The sequence below is a fragment of the Manis pentadactyla genome, chromosome 6 (genome assembly GCF_030020395.1).
Source record: "Manis pentadactyla isolate mManPen7 chromosome 6, mManPen7.hap1, whole genome shotgun sequence".
Taxonomy (NCBI): domain Eukaryota; kingdom Metazoa; phylum Chordata; class Mammalia; order Pholidota; family Manidae; genus Manis; species Manis pentadactyla.
In genome coordinates, this window is record NC_080024.1 from 151,355,598 (window position 1) to 151,375,894 (window position 20,297).

The 20,297-nt window shown below is 40.1% G+C and overlaps 1 protein-coding gene and 1 long non-coding RNA gene across 2 annotated transcripts in view; one reads left to right on the forward strand and one right to left on the reverse strand.

The window, feature by feature from the left end:
* The window catches only part of LOC118907796 (uncharacterized), a 171,880-nt gene extending 159,570 nt beyond the window's left edge, over positions 1-12,310 (reverse strand). The window contains exon 1 of the long non-coding RNA XR_005022961.2: positions 11,791-12,310. This is a non-coding gene — a long non-coding RNA (uncharacterized LOC118907796). The remainder of the gene's footprint in view (positions 1-11,790) is intronic.
* Positions 1-20,186, forward strand: part of DOK6 (docking protein 6) — a 308,053-nt gene extending 287,867 nt beyond the window's left edge. Inside the window, exon 8 of the mRNA XM_036876760.2 lies at positions 12,487-20,186. Coding sequence (XP_036732655.1) covers positions 12,487-12,632 — 146 coding nt within the window. The 3' untranslated portion in view covers positions 12,633-20,186. The remainder of the gene's footprint in view (positions 1-12,486) is intronic.
* Positions 20,187-20,297: the final 111 nt, after the last annotated feature.

A 20,297-nucleotide genomic window follows, 5' to 3' on the forward strand; every position in this document is an offset into this window, starting at 1 on the left:
TCCATTTAAATGTTCTAATGTTGTAACTCCACTCAAGGCTGAAGTCACATACGGTCTGCAAGCCTGGCAACGCCAGCAACACTCGAGGTCCCACCTCCAGCTCAGGCCGCCTGGCATTTCTTTCCCAGTGGGGAAGAATACATTCCTTATGCATCCAAACTTTTCTCTCTAACTTTGTTTCTAATTCCCTCCCAACTAAAGGAAATGGGACCTGTTTGATAGGGCCAAATTCATCTAATACTAGTACCAAACTCATAGGGCCAAATTGGTGTAATATTAGTCCCCTATTTATTGGGTACCTACTAAATGTAATATCCTATGCTAGAAACTTTACACACACCATCCCGTTAAATGCTCACACGAGGTGTCACAGGCTTATTTTACAGGTGATGACATTTGGAGTTGCTAAGGAGCTTGCCACAGTGCACACAGCTACGAAGTGACTGAACCTGACTTCAGGCCACACCTGGGTGACCCTACAGCCACTCATGCAGGCTTGTAGCAATGACTCACATCTCAGGGCAGCGTTCTTAAAACTTACACATACACTCGAAAATAGAATGAAGAAACAAGATGGGATAAAATATATACATAATATATAATGTAAAATATATAAAATGAAAAATATAAAGTAACAAGAATACAGAAAACTTGAAAATATAATAATGGCAGTTTTCATCTTTGGTGCCAACAATTGGCTTTCTTCAATCTGTTTGTAAAGTGCTATGAATAAGAGAAAGAAGAAGAGAAAAAGGAAAATAAAAGGAAGAAGAAGGAATTAACCATGAGGCAGGACTGTTCTTTCCTTTTACTGCCTCCCAGGACCTTCTTTCTACAACTCTACTTGCAGCTCCTACGCGAACCTGTGTCCTTTGTCTTAGTCGCTACACTTCGCCACTAACTTGCATTGTCACTTGACTGGATTTATGTTTGGAGTGAGCTGTCTACAAAAAAAAAAAAATGACATTTTAGGTCAAAACATATCTGACTGAAGACCAGAAAGTTTCATTATTACATGGTAGTGCCACCAACCTGACACAAAGAAATGGAACCAAAACAACAAGATGGTAAATGCACTCACATTGGGCAGACACATCTCAAGTAAAACAAAGTTGCCTTTAAATTTTTTAAGAAAAGTGGTTTTCTGACCACATCATGCCCACCCACCACTACTGTCACAACCCCTCAGTGAACGCTGGCTGAAGGGTTAACATGTAATTGGCACCTAATGAAAGAGATCAGTACCACCCTCCCTGTCAGAGTCCCATTAAAACTGAAGCTCCACGGGACTGAATGCTGTTAGGTTTTAGAGGGAAACTAAGGATGCGATTTGTAGACTTGGTGTCAAAAATGACAAATGACCCTTTGCTTTAACTTCAACTTGCTTTTGTACTTAGGAAAAAATCTCCCAATTCGAACTATTTTCTCAAATTTCTTTCTGGTGTTTTATAATGTTGATTTTTGTCACTTATTTTTCAAGGTCTCTGTCATTTATTTTCATACATAATTAGATAAGAAAATAAACTATTATGTTTCTCCAAAGAACTAGCCAAACTTCCCAGTACCAGAATGTTTTAATTTGACAGAATTATAGATACTTATGTGCAGGTATAGAGGCATAAAGACATAAGCCAACATAAATCTGTGCTGTCTTTGACTTAGTTCAGATGTAAAAAATTTAACTTTTATATGATTTACCAATTTACATTAAGTCAATGTTACTATGTAAACATAAATGGTTCACAGTCAAATATTTTTATGTTCTATGGCAGGAGTGAACACAGAGTGAATTTAGTAACACTAGCCAATTCATTGTCACGGACATAATCCAAGAACAATCCAGAGTGCTTATCTATTGATCATTACTTTCAAAATTTGGCATCCTATTCTATTAAGTGATTGTTAAATATAAAAATTAGCAATGGATAAAAACTAACATTTCTGACTTCTACAGCTATGAAATGGACATAAAACACATAAAGAGATATAGACCCTTGGGGAAAAAATACTGAATATCCACAATCTCATAGCCAAGTAATATGCAATACAAATAATTCAGATTATCCTGTGCTCTTTTTTTTTTTTAGGAAAGCAAGGTACAGACTTTTATTTAGAGATAAAGTGAAAGGACAGAGCTCCCAGTTCACGCCAGGAGGGGACAAGAGAGTCCCTATTCTGGGCTCTTTTGAAAACCAAGAAAACTGAAACTAAAAGGAAAGAAAAGATATGAGAACCACTTACTTATAAAATGTGTTTTTGTTTGCAAAATCATGACCTTTTCTTTGACCACTGTGGTACCTGTGGGGGTGAATTACCTTCTGGGGTCAGTGAAGAAGAGAACTGAGCCAGACATCTTGAATTACACATCAGTGTCTGTGTACCCAAGAGAGAAAATAGGAGCAAGAGTCCTATAGAACTCCAAGTGGACTAAATAAATCAACATTAAGTGAAACATCTGAACCTTCCTGGTACACTGTTAGTGCTCAGAAAATCTTACTAACCAGTTTCACTAAGAGCCAGATACTCTGCTTGATGTTTGATCACATTGAGTTAAAAGACTGGCCTCAGTCAATCCCCTCCATGCCCTGCCTGTTTTCAGTGAAAACAGTACAAGTAACATGATGTTGTAAAGGGGCAATTTTCCTAAATAGACAATTTTAGACTTCTGACATTAGTACTTGATATGAAAAATTACTCATAAAAGTGTATTTCAATCTTCCATAGAGAGTAAAATAAAATAATTAAAAATTAAAAACTAACAGGGGGTCAAGATGATGGCTTTTATTGCTGCCGGCTGGGTACAATGATAATGCAATGCCTAATAAGATTGCAATTCCTACCTCGAAAAGTTATTCGGATTCTTTTGCAGCAGTTTCTCATGAAATTGCAGAAATGTCAACAGAATCTCTCTTTTGTCCTAGACTTCTTGACTCCTTTTTCATGAATCTCAGGTCTCTTACCTCTATTACCTGGGTGTTGACAATGCTAGTAGTGACATACGGCAATAGTGACTCGCCAGGAAATGCAAGAAGACTGTCTAGGTTTCAGATTTCCAGGTTCTGAAATTACTACATAGTTTATTGATTATATAATTCAGAACTTAGAATATTGCACTTAGACCAAGAATACTTGTCACTCTTTCTCAGTGAGAGTGAACTTCTCAACACCCCAGCACACCAGCTCTTCTGGTTTCATTCTTAACTTGATCAGTACCAGCAGTTTCCAACTCCCTCACAGACCTGGAACAACGCTGAGTAGTTGGAGAACATGGGGGAGAATTATAAGTAAATTCTAGGAAATGTAGATAAAACCAGAGGCTTCTTTTAACTGTTGCAGTTGCCCTTCATGAGAAATTGTTGTATCCGTGGCTAAATTTTATCCATCAGATACATTGTGGTTGAAAAGGATCGGGAACAGCTCTTCTGTTGTCCCACTGAGTGAGCTTTCAAACAGCAGATCTGACCCAATTACTCACCTCCTTAAAATAATTGAAAAGCTCCTGTCATCTATTAAAAAATACTAAAAAATTACTAAATAAAAAGTCTGCTAAGTAGGGCATAAGAATCTCTCCATGACGTGCCCCCTTTCTACCTCCCAATTTCATCTGCTACCAGATGCCAAGTGGATTTTTATACTTCATTACAGCATCAGAAGGACCTAATTCATAATAATGAGACACAGAGTCTGAAAGCTGTGACCGTTGGGCAATGTGGTTTTATATCAACAAAGGAAATACACACAAACATAAGAAGACAGAATTGTTTTCATGATGATCAGAATGTTTCCCAGATCTCTGAAAAATCAACCTAGTTAGCTATTAGAAGGAAAAGCCCTAGATAAATTTCTACACAGAATGAGATGAGAAATCAGATTTTTGTCAAGAGTCAAGCAAATTTTTTGACACATAATCCTCAAACTGATTTCAGAAGTTCTCAGACTAAATTTGAGCTTAACTTTATATCTATTACAGAATAAAACTGCGACATTATATGAAAACCTGATAGTAAATTTTAAACAATTTAATTAATATTCCTCATATTTAGTCTAAGCTTTTTGCAAACTTCCTTCTGTGTAAACTTATGTAAGATTAAGTAATTTTTTTCTGTAATATTTCTGTTGTAACTCAAATCTCTGAGTATATATTTTGTAGGGAAGTCCCATTCTCATGGAAAACTGTTTCTTTGCATTAAATTTTTTAGAAAAGAATTATAGCCAATTAAAATTTTCCATTTCCACCTTAAGACATTCTCTTAAGGATGATCAGCTGATACATATATTCTTGTTATTGATTTGTAGGAGATTAATGTGACTTTTTAGTAAATTTACTCAAAAACCTCAAATTATAGTTCTGGAGATTTCTACCTGAACTGAGAGTCCTCTACTTCATGAACTTAAATAGTTAGTTGATTGCTAAAGCTATCTACAAATAACAGTTCAAAAATGAAACAGATATATCAATAAGGAATTTTGTTTTTATTAACATTATATTTTAAATTTTACAACAATCCTTGAAAAGATAAATGAAATGTTTATAGTTCAAAAACTAAATATCTGAATTTTCATTGTATAATATTTTCTCATTCCTCTTGTTGATAAATAGTAATTAATTTCCCCTTCATGTACTCTGTACTCCTCATATTATATTATGTTTCAACTTAGGTTATTCCATTTTAATATTTGCGATTTTATTGGCTGCCACAGATTGCTTATAAACTCCACAATTAGTCAAATGAATTCTACTAACAGTTTTGCAAAGAGATCACAGTTGTAGAAAATTAATATCCCAGCAGGTAATTAGAATACAAGAGAAATTAAATGCAAACAACAGGAATAAATGAATGCTACATCAACCAGAATAACAGATATAAAACTATTTTTATTCTAGAGAATTTATGAAATGGTTATTAAAAATATAATTCTGTATTAAAAATATAATTCTATATTCTATATAAATTAAACCATTTTTAAGGCAAATTAATGTATAAACTACATTATGTTTGATATTTTTCAGTGTTAGAATGTTATTGCTAACCCACTTGTCTCTTTATAAATGTAGGCTGGTTAGTTACTACATAAAATTAAATGATATGCATTTTTTCCATTCAAACAATTCTAATTTTTAAAGGCAAGAGTGAAGAATATTTAGATGACCACTTATGAAATAAGCAAAAAGGTCCATAGATTTGGGGGTGAAAATGCCACTATTAATAATAAGTTTAAGACTATATATTAAGAAAGGAGAGGGAGGAAGGAAAGGGAGAAGAAAAGCTTTCATAAATTAAAATTAGAGAAGTAGAATTTTTAAAATATAACTTAATAAGGTTGGAAGATAAGGTTAAACAAATCGCAAGTCTTCCACAAAATAAAGCAGCAAAAATAAGAGTGAAAATAGAAAAGACTGGGAAATTATAAGATGGGTGCAGCACTAGAACATAAATAATAGGTGGTCTAGAAAAGGACAACAGAAGTGTGGAGGTGGAGGGGAGAGAGAAAAAGAGAGAGGGAAGGAGGACAGAGGAAATGGGGAAGGGAAGTAATTAAAAAATAATAATAATAATAATTCAGAAATATTTCCCAGAAATGAGAGACCTTGGTTCCTTGATTGAAAAAAATTCAAAGTCTGAAATAATGCTCACCCCAAGACTCATCATCATGGAACTCATAACACCAGGAACAAATAAAAGTTACTGAAAATTCCAGAGAAGACAAGAACAGGTGACAAAGAATCAGTGCCGGGCACTACTGCAAACACTTTACTTCTACCTCGGTAGCAAGTGGTTGCACCGACAAAGTGATCTGGTAAGGGGTGTGCGTGCACCCCTGCTCTTAGTGCTACTACTGTTACACCGACACTCATGCACATCCTCTCACACTATGCGGTCATGCATTGACTCATTTAATACACGGCTCTATTAGTAGAAACCACTGGATTGCCATCATACACTTGTAGAAACTGAGGCACAGAGTAATAAAGTAACTTTCTGGGTGGCACCCAACTAGTACAGGGTGCAGCTGGCACTCACACCCAGTAGTCTTCCTGCAGACCTAGCACTACTGACCTCTACATAACTCAGGGGCCCTTAACTGAGGGAATGATCCCAGATAGGTTCCCAATGAATCAGAGCTGAAGACAGCAGAAGAAATTTCTAAAAATATAAAAGCAACTCATAAGAAAATATTTTAATCTTCCGATGAGGAAAGGACACAAGACCCAGAAAACACAGATGTGACTACAAAAAAAAAATAAATATGCTATATACCAAAAGGAACAAGATAAAATTGTTCACCCTTCAACTTAGGAAAAAAAAAATTTGACAACATCCAGATTTATCCAATGTTAAGAAAGACAGAACTATTATACCCTGTAGGTGGGAATGTAAATTAGTGCAATGCAAATGAACAATTTATATCAGAAACTTGGTTGGCATAAAACAACAATTAAGTTTTTTTTTGACAGTTTGAAGGATAAAAAATTGCATGTCATATTTAATCATTTTACGTAATCTTAAACCAAATTACATAATTTCACTGGCAAGTACAAATACCTCCAGAGAAAAGGTCAATAAAATAATCTCTAGCACAAGAAAAAGTGTCACCAGCATTGTCTTAAACCTCCTAATCCTTTTTATTTATCATAGCCTGCTATGAACTGAACTGTGTCCCCCCTAAAATTGTAGGTTGGAGCCCTAACCCCAAAGTGATTGCATTTGGAGATACAGGGCATTTAAGAGGTAATTAAGGTTAAATGAGGTCATATGGGTGGGACCCGGATCCAATAGGAACAGTGTCCCCATAAGAAGAGGAAGAGAGGGCCGAGAGCACACAGGGAGGAGGCGTGTGAGGACCGGCGAGAAGGCAGCCATCTGCAAGCGGAGGAGAGAAACCTCCCCAGAAACTAACCTGTCAGCACCTTGATGTTGGACTTCCAGGCTCCAGAACTATGAGGAAATTCATTTCTGTTGTTCAAGCCACCCAGTCTGTGGTACTTTGATGAGCCAGCCTAAGCTAAGACAAAATTCTACTTGCTTTAATGGTTTTTTGTTCTTTGACAACATGATTTCCCGTTCTGTCAGTTCTTCAGTCAACTTTTTGGGACCTGGGTCATGAAAAATGGTCCTCCTTCCCCGCTGAAGCTCTGCTGCATCCTGAAGCAAGGTGGATGTTGACCAGTTCCAGGAGGAAATACAGCAACGTGTTCAGGACAAAGCATTGGCCTCGGTTTCCAGCTGACCTAGACCTGCTGCTGCCCCACCGTTAACCAGCCTGGCAAGTCGCGGAACACCTGCAGATTTCAGTTTCGCTTTTTCCATACGTAAAATGGGGATATGCAATCTCACCTTATGGAATTGTGATGAGGACTTGTTCAAACAGTACTTCTAAAGTATTTAGCTGAAGGTCTGCATGGAATTGGTGCTCACTGAGCAGTGGTCAGTATATCCTGGCTTTTGCAAATCACTTTGTGTGTTGAAACCCATGTTTATTCCCCACTGGCTCCTATGAGCTGAAGCTGAGCCTCCACACCCCCAGTAAATCTAGTCAAGGTCGTGGAGCTACTGGGGTCCCAGACTCTCCCCAGGAATGTCAGATTCACTTCCTAGCAGAGCACAGAGATCAAACCAAGATGACTAAACTTAGTCTGGTTTAAACTATAACCCAAATTAATTGACTAAAATTCAAATATATCTTATTTGAATATATACAGAAGAGATGTTGACAGTGAGTCCTGGGCATTTTAAGCATAACTAACATGTGGTAGGTTATTATTAAGATATGGTAGACAGCCCCATGTCACTCCTACCTCTAATCTGGTTTCAACTTCTTCCTAGCTGCCCGGTAAACATGCAAGTATTAAACACCCCATAAAAACCTTCTGGCCCCATTCTCTGCAGTGACAGTCCGTAGACACCTTGGTGGCGTCCCACACGTCATGCCTCCACTCTGCCCTCCAGCGCGCAGGCCTGACACACCTCTCCGTTTCCTCCCAGTGGCTGGAAACCCCTTGTCAAAGGAAGACACAGTGTCTCTCTGGGCTCTCTCGTTGTTGATGTCTCATGATGCAAACTGTTTCATTTAGGGTTTTTATCTGCTTTGTTTTGTTTTGTTTTGTTCTATTATTTAAAGAAAAAACACCTTTTCCTCTCTCTGAGATTCTAGCAAACTACTAAAACATATAAATTCAGATCAAGTAGCTTTACTGGAGCCATTGCTTCTTAGCAATTAATAACCACAAGTTTTATGGTTTGAGATCCTGCTGACTTCCTACAAAAACGATTTCCTTTATATTGTATGTTAACAAGACAATCAGTGTTACTAAGTCTAGAAAGTGAGAGGTCAGCAGAACGGGAATAACCGTGGTGATGGGGCCAGGAACCAGGTTCCTCTTAATTCCCCAGGAAGCAGAGGATGCTCATAGGTGCGGCCATTCTCCGTGTTTCTTCTGGTGTGATGTGACTCCCTGGCCCTTCATGCCCAGTTAGCTGTCATTCTCTGTGGCGTTTGGGCTTCTAGTTGATGACTGGCTTGAGTCTTTCAGGATGCAGCAGGAAAGGTTTCCCTTGATGGCCAGAGCAACTTCACCTTGCCATGTGTACTATTTGTAGTTTTCTGGAATTGGGAGGAGTCACACAATTTTGTAAGAATAAAGCAAATGTTTTAAATGTCTCTCCAGCCAGTGTTTCCTCCTTTACGGAAGTAAATGTGGTAGGTTATTATTAAGATATGGTAGACAGCCCCATGTCACTCCTACCTCTAATCTGGTTTCAACTTCTTCCTAGCTGCCCGGTAAACATGCAAGTATTAAACACCCCATAAAAACTTTCTGGCCCCATTCTCTGCAGTGACAGTCCGTAGACACCTTGGTGGCGTCCCACACGTCATGCCTCCACTCTGCCCTCCAGCGCGCAGGCCTGACGCACCTCTCCGTTTCCTCCCAGTGGCTGGAAACCCCTTGTCAAAGGAAGACACAGTGTCTCTCTGGGCTCTCTCATTGTTGATGTCTCATGATGCAAACTATGTTTCTCAGCCTGGGGTGTGTATACAGACCACGGGGAGAGGAGGGCAGGCATGTGGTGTGAAGCGTTGTTTCAGAGTCTGCTTTATGCCACCAGGGAAACTGGATTCTTTTTTTCCAGATTATCAATGTTACCTGAGATATGGGTAGAAAATATTTTTTCCTATAAAAACAAAAACGCACAGACCATGGACTCAAAACCAAAATTCCTAAGGTCTTTTAAGATAGACTAATAGCCACTAACAAACTTGTTGCTTTTAACTGATAATATTCCCACACCTTCAGGGAACATTTTCATTTGTCTTCAGGGGATTATCTGGAGGGGAAGTTTAGGAACCATTTCATAGTCTCTGTTTCATGGGGTGAACAGGTCTTTTCCAGCAAGTTTTTAATTCAGACCACAAAGTTGATTTCTGTTCTCTTTTCATCAACAGTGCCTAAAGGCATAATTCAAATGAATGCTGAGAAAATGCTTAATTATTTCTCTTTTGTTCTCATACTCAACTGTCGCCCAAATCAAACAAGCATTCATGAGGCCTTCATTTGTACAGATCTGATTGAGGTGTATTACTCTAGTGATAAGTATTAAACAGCATCATTTGTGAATTGTCTGTAAATAAATGGTTGAGGTAAGAAAAAACATAACTTTCAATTAGAGGCTGGAAACTGGTCCTAGGGAAGATGGAGAATGCAAGGTGCCTTGAAAGCGAGTGTGATTCAAAGCCAGTGAGGATGGCAGCAAGGGGGAGGAGAAAGTACAGACATGGCCCAGGACTGACAAGAATATGGGCTCGTCCAGCTGAGGGGGAGGAGAGAAAGCTAACATCTATTAGGTTTCTACCATCCCAGGTGTCTTCCTATATGTTTTACTTAATCCTCAAAACATCTCAGGAAAAAATGTTCTCTCTCTGCAGAAAGATGAGGCAGAGAGGGGCTGGTAGAGCTGCATCTGGAACTCCGGTCCGTTTCAGAACTCCGCGGGGGTGGTGCCTGCACACCCTGGAGCAGAGGTCAGCTCTGCCGGCTGAACTGATGTGTCCAGTCTGTAGCACAGCTCTCCCCAGCTCCACCGGCATCCTGCTCTCACCTTGGAGGGCGCTGGCTGCACGGACGCCCCATTTGCTGTCCACCATTGTCTATCCTTGCCTGATCATCATTCCCAAAGCAGCTTTTGAACCCTGGGAAGTCAGGGAGCGTGCTTCCCATTACGTTGTCTCCCCTGTGCAGCCTTGAACTGTTTTAGCAAGATGTTTGGCAAATAGTAGTTGCATGCTTGGATTTTTACACCCAAGATTCTAGGGTAAAACTGTGTGTGCCCAGGCAAAGACTCTTCTGAATTCATAACAAGTCTTAGCTTTTAGGTCAGAAGTAGTATGAATTAAAGGTGTGCTCCAGCCTTGGTCTCTCTTAGGTATTTATAAAAAATGTTTTAAATAACAAGGTAAAACCAAACAAAGGAACATGGTCTTAATTAGAATTTCCCACTGGTTTGTGCTCATAAATGCCAGTATCTCCACTCCCGAAGGGGCTGTGAGTGATCATCTAGTCAATGGTAAGACCAAGAGGAAAATTGTTCACATTTTTAGTTGATTTTTCTCCATATCAGAACCTTGCCATATAAAGGCTCTTTACTGACCACCTCATATAGATGCCCCTGCTGGAGTGGATGGTGACCTCCTCTATCTTATTATGGTGACAGCACTTGACATGTTTGAATTCAATGATACTCACTGATTTCATGCTCAAATGAACCATATAACACCATTCATGTCATCCAGAATTGCAGATAAGGAATCTGAGAACCCCAGAAACACAGTAAGTCTCATGAGCTGGTCACACCTAGTAAGAGGCAGAGGAGCACGTAGCTGTGGTGTTCTAGCTCTGACCGCACCCCCACCTTCTCTCTACCTTCCCCACTCTTCTGCCTGTTTGTTCCCAGCTTCACTTTTCCTCATTTGAGCATCAGGGTCCTCCAGGAAAATCAAGACACGCTCAGCTGAGACTTTGAGAATTTATAGAGGTGGACTGCTCACTGGGAGGGCTGTGAGAGGTACGGAACCAGTAAGGAATTGTGAAGGACGGGCTACTGCTGGCGGCATGAGGGCCCTTAGGCTTGAAGGGGCAGGAGGGTGGCCAGGGGACCCTGGGAAAGAGGCAAGGCAGCAGAAAGGTCTGGAAGCTCAGGAGGCGGGGCTGGCAAACCCACAAAGCTGGTGGGCAGGGTGAGGTGGGAAGGCCCTCGGCCCTCTTCTCCCCTGAGCTGTCCATGTGGAGCCTTCATCCACAGAGAATGAGGCCAACTGTGCCTCTTAAAGCAATTTTTATCTTTAAAGCAAGATTTTGCTCTCACGTTTTTTATTATCAAGAAGTTCTATCAGTTTAATTAGTCTATTACCCAATTCACTTGTGATTCCTGCCTGGATCCCAAGCTTCGGACACTGCAAGGGTATTTTCTGAGTCACCAAACACACCTGCCCATGAGACTGGCTAAGTGCGTGACCTTGCCCAGGAGAGGGGCAGCTGGGGACCGAGGCGGCGGGTCCCGTGCTTCTGTGTCAACCGATTGCCTCCCTGGATTCCTTGCCTTAGAGACCAGAAGAATCACCAAACTACATACTCCCCTTCCTTGGGGTGAAGCAGGTGCCCCGAAAGGGCAGAGCACCGCCGGCTCTATTTTTCTTCCCTCCCCGCTCAGCTCATCCATTAGATAATTATCCTTCTCAAGTGTGAGGAGTAACGGTGTGCTGGTTAAGAAGGACGGGAGGCCCTGGGAAGCTCACCTGACCCTCGGAGCGCGGGGTTTCTCCCTCGTGGTCAGCGCAGGGCCGAGGGTGGCGGTCACCCCGTCCGCTCTGGCCTGCGGCGTCACGGGGCTGCGTGTGAGCTACCGAAAGCAGAGAAAGTTTCCTCACCGATGTTCTGTAAGACCCGGCGCTTAGGCCGCGGAGGACACGAGGTTCCCATGGGGTTCAGCGGGCGAGGAGGAGGGCCAGACCCCCAAGGCCGCTGCAGGCCGGGCCCGGCCCTCCGTCCCCCGCGGACCTTGCCCTGCAGACTGGGGGTCCCTGGCGGGGTGCGTGCAGCCCGCCTGCCTAAACGGGCTTTAGGGAAGGGGGTCACTGGCTGTTTGTATACTGACAGGATAAAACAAGAGACAGCCGCTCACAGGCTCTCCACCAAGAACAGTTTTTGGGGTGAAAAGCTTTTCTGTCAGCTCCCAAAGGTGGCGGATGGCAGAAGTCTGCGACCCCGAGGAAACTCACCCGGCTCCCGGGCGTCCAGAATCTCTGCCCAGACACACTCGCGTGTGTAACTCACGGAGGAGCAAGGCACAGGGTGTCTCTGCTCCTCGCGTGAAAATGTCCGTGCGCCCAGCGCCGGTCGCCGGGGGCCCGAGGGCTTCGCCTGGCTTTCCCGGTATCCCTTGGCCTCCCCGCGTCTGTTCCTCAGCTCGCTGTCCTTTGCTCCTTGTCCAGGTCACGGCTTCGCTGCGGCCAAGATGTCGCGCGCGCAGACCTTCCCCAGCTACGCGGCGGAGCAGAGCGAGGAGCCGGCGCAGCCCTTGTCCCTGTCGCGCTCGAGCAGCTACGGGTTCAGCTACAGCTCCAGCCTCATCCAATGACACCGAGAGACCAGAGACAGTGCGCCCGCACCTGCTCGTGGGCCCCTTGCGCCCTCTGCCCCGCGGAGGACCGATCGCAGTAAACATTGAAATGGGTCGGGTCTGGCCCCAGTCCCAGTGGAAGGTTAAAAACCGGAGTTCAGCTTCCTGGATTCCGTGGCTAAGTCCTTTATTTATTGATTTTCTTGGGGGGGAATCTGTGTTTTACAAAAATAGAGCCCAAATCGTATGAACAGTCATTTAAGTAAAATTCTTTGGGTCTGGCAGTAGCAGGAGCCCGGGCACCCCAGGAAGCTGCTGCACTGGGTGGTGGGCATTACCCCTGTGCCCTGGATGGCAGGTCTGTCCTTAGACATAATGGTGACCTGCCACTGGCTGTGTGGCTTGGAAGGTTCTGACAGGGACGAATCCAGTAAGCTCTCCAAATGGCATCGTAACTCTCCATATAAATAAGCCCAATGTCAAGTAAGGGAACATGAAATTTACAAGACACCATTAAGCAGGGCCTAGTAGCTCTACTGTGTGTGTGTGTGTGTGTGTGTGTGTGTGTGTGTGTGTGTGTGTGTGTCTGAAGACAAATATAGATATGGATATTGCTACATCCATCTCTATCTAACAAGTATATATCAAACATATGCTGAGGGTGACAGGATATGCTCACTTAAATTGTTGAAAACTGTAATTTGGTGCATTAAAGTTAGGATTGTTATGTTGAATAGCTATTTTTAAAAGTGCTGTACAAAAAAAAAAAGGCTTCATATTAGCAAAAGTATTTATGTAGTCAAGTCTGCCTCTATGACAAATGTCAGTGAAAATGTGAGAAGGAGGAACGCCTTGGAAGCAAAAGAACCCGACTCGCTGTCCTACACGTCTCCTCACCACACGCTGTCCGTCCCTGGTTGACAACATTTCTCCCTTTGACCAACCCTCTGAGCTACAGGGGAAGATGGAGTGTGATTACTTATTGGCTTCCATTTAACCCCTAGAGAAAGAAGGATTCTAAATGAGCTTAAGAAAGAGATAAAAATACACTTAAAAAGAACTCAGCCATTTTGCAGTCAGAAGAATAACGGGCATAGGATTGTAGATACCAATTATTTAAAATTTTATAGATGCCATTCTCTGAGAGCCATCAGGGGATTGTAATTTACTATGGAACCAGAATTTGCTGGGCTTTACTTTCCTTTTAATGAACATGGGTTGGCTGGGATTATAAGAGAAAATGAATGAAACACAATTTCTTTTTTCCATCACTGCATCAGTGACAAACTTCCAAGGTTTAAAGGGAAGTGGTGATTTCCACATGAACCAAGGGACTTTAGCAAATTTGAATCAACAAAAGATTTTTGGTCCTTGATTTTGGAGTTCACGTGAGTAAAATTACAAATTATTCTGCCTGAATTATCTGATATCACACGCCCAAAACGGTCAGCTTGCAAATACTCCCAGGTGAATTTAAAGAATAATGAGACTGGGTCTGTTAGACGAGAACCTATTTTGTTTTTTTTTTCTTAATAGAAATTTTTTTTAATTATCGAAGTTACAGTCTGTTGAAAGGGCATCTGTTTTGCTGATCTGTGGTAAGATTTTTTTCATCACTATCCATAGCTTGAATGCAGATTGACAATTCATTTCAGAGAATTACTACTGAATAAACAAAGTTCTGAGTTCCCTCCTTGATAAATCTGCACTGTAACAACTACCTAGACCCTCTGAATCTCTCAGATACGTATTAAAACTTCATCAAGATGCTAATCATAAGAGTTAATGTGGCTGTGAAAAATAATTATCCTAAGCTTTCAGGAATAAAAAGAAAATTACTCAAACCCCCTGCACTGTGAATTTTGCTGACACAGCAGAAGAGCAGTGACTGGTTCCTGGTGATGATCCAGCCCTCCCTAAAATCCTAGCTTTCAGGGTTAAAAACCTCTGAATTACTTCAGCACATGGCATTTTGCTTTTGAAATGCCGCTAGTAAAACACGCCGAGCAACTCCCAGCTGAGACCATTTAGCACAGCTCCTGGTGGTGCTACGTTCAGAGCCAGCTGCTCACCATTCACTCAGTCGAGCTGTTGCTTGGAGACCACAAGTTTCTACAAGGGACTTCTGGGGGTCCTGGTTCATGTCTCCACTTTATAATGTGCCGGAAACACAGAGAGCGAGTCCAGGAGGGATTCTGCTAATTAGATGAGTCTGCTCTTGTGTCTGTTTGGTGGGAGACATAATACCTGGATGAAGTTGCTTCAAGAACACCCTTTGCTTGTGATCATTACCAAGGAGCATAACTGAGGGGGTTCCAAAGATCAGGCATAACCAAGGGCCAGTTCATTCTGAAAATGTCATAAAAAAAGTGTGCAAGAAAGAAATTTCTTCCCAAGTCTTTAACCCATCCTCATTACAATGAGAATAATGCTGTAAAATATCTCATGGTACATTTTTGGAGATTGATTCCAGCATATTCCTCCAACTGTACTTATAACTGTAGCTATGTCAAAAGTGCTAAATGAACAGATAGGAGAATTTATATTAGCCTAATATACTTAACATAAGGCAGTGCACAATGTGATAAAAATGACAAGCAGATAAATCTACAAAACCAAAGATGAAAAGTTACTGTGCCAGCCTCCTGAAACTTCATAAAACCACCTCCATGGGAGCAATTACAATGGTCTGAGACACATATTCAACTCACTTGAGCTCATCAGTTTTCAGTTGAAGAGGCCTCTACATTTTGCAAGTCCTTTTCCCCCCTTCAGAAATTGTATCTTTAATGTACATGTAACTTTTTCATTCTGAAGGAGAAATGGCTATGAACCAAAGACATCTTGTGGCTCCTTCTGAAGGTGACTCCTGTGGGGTTCCCTCCAGCTTCAGACAGGTGAGTGAAGATGGTCACAGTTTTCTGCCAGGTTGGAGGAGAGAACTGATGGAGGAACCCAACACAGGCTGGGAAAGCTCTCTGAGAGCAGAGAATGCCTGCTTCCAGGATATACCCATTTCATGGAAAAATTACAAGGGGATTTAATTTTTATGTCCCCAATTTTTCTTCTGACCATACACATGATCAACATGACATTATATTTAAAATATAGGCAAGTATAACTCTGACCCAAAGGTTTACTCTCCTGGTGGAAGAGAAAGAAAACGCATCTTTCACTGATTCTTTGAATGAATACTAGGCACTCAAAACTAACCTTATTCATGCAGGTTGCAAATGTTTAGGAATCACTAGGTTCTGGCCACTGCCACAATTTGAAATTAATGAAATAAGAGATATATATTTACTTATGCATTAGGGAAGATGTTGTTTGATAGAGCATATGAAGTAAAGTGAAACACATTTATTAAAAGTAAATCTTACCTTTTTCACCAAGTAGTAACTACAGTGCTAGGCTTAGTATCTTGTACAATTTTTCTCTGTCTTCATTGGGCAATTCTGTCTGAAAATCATTTTTCACCTATAAATGATCAACCACTAATACATTCTGTCCAATATAGAAACAGCGGACTGATAAATAACTTTATACTGTTAATAGTTTCTACAGATCCAATTTATTGCATGTGGTATCTTTATAGTAGATATTAAAAATGTATCACAAAAATTGATGTCTGCCCCTGATTCTTTGGCCAGTATCTGAGAAAATATTTTTAAAAAGCATGAATACCCTTCCCCCCAGATTATTTGAGCCACTTACTAAAATTGGCCGTTAATGCTACAGTGAAAACAAACTAAGCAAATTATATTCTTATAAAAACATTGTAGGCCATTTTAGATTATTATAACACAGCACAATAAATGGGCAATATACATTCAGTGGGGCTTAGCTTCCGGCCTTTAACACTGTGTTTTACAACAAATAGTACATGAAAAACTACTCAAAGTGAAAATCATACATTTTTCTCCAACCATATTAACCTATCATGGCTATCAATATCTAGAATATCAAATACATTAACTATATTTTATAATCCCCTGACCCAGCCTTCTCAAACAGATAAAAATTTGCAACTAGATATACATTTAATAATTATAATAATAGATGATATGCCACACAAATGATTTCTAGCCTATGAAACTTAAGGGAGTGCAGTTCACCATGGAGGTGGTACAGAGGACAGAAGCTACTCAAGAGGGCAACAATTTAGATAAAATTATGAAGGCCGAAATGAAAGGTCCAGAGGAACATGAGGACTCTACTTCCTTAACATTCTAACCTCAGTTTCATGGCACAGACTCGGCCTTCTTTACTAGCCTCACCTAGTTAGTACAAAGCAGGCCGTCGGAAGAAGACATCAGCTCCATTATGTCTTGAAGGGACCACAAGACAGCACACAGTGAACAAGTCGGCTTCCTTGAGGTTAGTGAAAATGATCAAACACATATGAATGTGTAACAAACTCCCATGGCAAAATGGCTCTTCAGTAACATGAGGATCATTCTGGAATGGTCAACCTCATTTGAGTGTCAGCATGAAGATATATTAACAGTGACACCAGTTGGGGACTAAATGTGCTGGAAGAGATCAGCAGCTTCCTGTGTGCATTCTCTGCAAATGTCTTTGAAACATTAACTCACCTTTTTCTCCCTGAAACCACCACCCATCTGACTTTCTTGCTCAAAAACACATCCATCTTTGTTGTATCATTTCTCCAGTTATTACAACAGATGGGGCATTGGATCGGTTACAGACTCCCATGGAAATACCGTGAGACGTTGCTCATGTTTTTCTAGATAGGCAGAATGCTAGGTAGCTCTAAAAGCAATCATGGCAAAATAAAAGGTCCTGCTTTATGTCCTACTGAGCAGAAACCCAAAACCCATGGATGTTGTAATTTACTCAAAGGCAAAGGAACAGGAATAGTTTCTCCGAGTCCCAGGATCCAGCTCCAAGAATGTTTCCTTGGCTCCGTCTTGTCTCCCAGTTAAACACTGTGGGAGCTGAGAGATGCCACATGGCCTCTAAATAAGCAGCCCCTTCCCCACATTTTTCAGATGTTTCTAACTCTTCCTGGACTCATCACCAACTACATCAACAGAAAGGCTTTACGGGGCAGTTCGCTAGACTTGTAGGTCATGTATGATGGGTGTAAGTTGTAACGTTGTCATCCAGTTGTTTGTTGGAAACCCACACTTAGGTGACAAACCAAACATTTTTAAAAATTAAGTTGGTGCATATGCTTTGTATTCCTACTTATTCATCATATTGTAGTTGTGGTTATCATTTAGGCGGCTCTTTATCACTCTTTAACACTTTGGTTTAATTATGCCATTTGTCACAATGTTGGTAGGTAATGACATCAGGGCTACCTTTTTTCGTGTGAACTTTAAGAAGTTTCCTTTTTCAACTGAAACTTGGGGGATGCCTTCTTTTACTAAAATACCACAAGTCAAGTTTTTCCTCATACACTTCAGTCAGTAGGCAATTATTTAAATGAACTCAAGCTTAGATACAAAATGATTACTAGATAATATGAAAACACATTATACTTGTGATTTTCATACAGTTTTCCCTAGTTTAAGATTTTTAGTATCTTATGAATATTTAAAGGAGGGAAAATAAACATTTGTAATAGAAATATGTCAACTTCCTTCTAAAAATTCTGTTTAATAAGTTCTTATTTTACTTCATTTTCTATGCCTGCTGCCATAGTCCATATTCCATACTCTGGTTTTAAGAAAAATGAATGGATTTAAATTGTCTAATAGATTTTTGGGGCTAGTTTCAGTATTTGATACAATTAACTTCCTCCACCTGCTCCCCACGTTGAGGATGATTTTCGACGACTAAAGGAGGATATAAAATCAACCCTGTTTATAGACACAGAATCGTATATAGACACAGAATGGAGCAAGGTGTGTCCACTCTGAGCCTGTGGCCACGTGCATGTGGGAAGCTAATTGCTACCTTAATTCGCTCCAGTGACCCACAGCCTCATGAGATTTGCTTATTTTCAGGAATCCAAAATTTAAAAACCCACTTTCAGGAAAAGGAGATTGAGATGATGATTTAACTTTTTTCCAAAGTCACCACAGACTTTCTCTCAAAGAAAACATTGGAAGAGGGTTTTTACAGTCTTTCAATATTACTATTTGACAGAAGGGCTGAAAGGCAGGGAGAATGAAGGGTAAAATGATAGTGCATCTTGGTATTAAATATGAATCTGAAATTAACATGATACATGTCAATACGAAATAAGTTAATCAAATTCAGATTTACATATCTATTGCATAATTTAATTTATATATCAAAATTATATTTATATATCTTTGGGTGTTGGGGGGGCAGTTCTAAATTTTTGTGAAGACCAAAAATAGAGAAGAGAGATTCTTCCCAGTCATAAGACACTGTGTCTTCTGTTATTATGGTTATGGCAGGCAGGATATAAGTCACAGCAACAAATCCATCTACTCCTGACAATTACATGAGCGGAAAAGCTAGTGTCATCTTTACTGCAGATGACAGGTGACCTCCCAGGATCTGCAGAGGCCCCCTTGTACCCTCTCCACAGAAGCCCTTTCTCAAACACACACACACACACACACACACACACACACACACACACACACACACACAGTTTTTGACTTTCAACCCTCTCTATATGTCCTACTATTATCTTTTCCTTAGGTGCACACAGAATTATCCCATCTTTCAAATTGCTTATCCCTGTGAATCTTCAAAATGTATTATATGTCATATATTTGCTTTCTGTAAATTCTTTTAAATTAATTTATATATACTTTGTGATGTCATATTGTACATTATAAAGGAATGTTATTTGCTGTTGATTCAATATACTGTTTATGATCATTTTGATAAAAATGACTTTGAACGCTAGGCCCTTGTTAAAAAATAAAATACCCATTACAAATTTGCTTCCATTGGAAACTATATAATATGACATACTTATTTTTAATCACAATCTATTCCAGATAGGTAATAATGTGAGGACATCTGTAATTAAATACTAGTTGAGCCACCTTTTGGAATGGAATGCCGAGGAATAGCTGTCCCTGGAAACTAAATGTAAATTTCTGGTGGAACAGAAATTATAATGAGGCAATAAAATTAGGAAATTAAATTATTTTTAAATCTGTGTGATTTTTCTTTCCCCTTAGCAAAAATACATGAAAATACAAGAATTATCTTCTTCTGAATTTGTAGTTTCTGTATCTCGGTCCTTAATAAACTTACTCTGTTGTTACTAATGTTTCACTCATAATTCTAATGAATTTAGAAATGATATTGCTACATAAAGGGTAATTTATAGTTAGGCAATATTAAAATTTCCTACATCACTTAAAAAAGGTAAAGTAGTCCAAGAATACTACTTTATACAACAATGCTATGTAACTGAGACTTCAAACATCTAAATTGATTATTTTGACCCATGAGTTATATAATATTGTTAATGCTGTGATATTATATGATTTCCTTACATTTTTATTATCATGCGATGGACTGTAAATGCGTAATTAAACAGAATTCTGACAATCATATTCTGCTAATCTTTCAAATGTCACTTATTCCTTCACTTATTGGCTTGTTATTTTCAAAATAAAGCAAAAGAAGGCCCTCGATTAAATGTAAGGTTACTAAGAATGACTATGTATTTCCAGCATTTTCCTAACTATAGCAGAACACAAGTTTTATTCGGTTGACCCT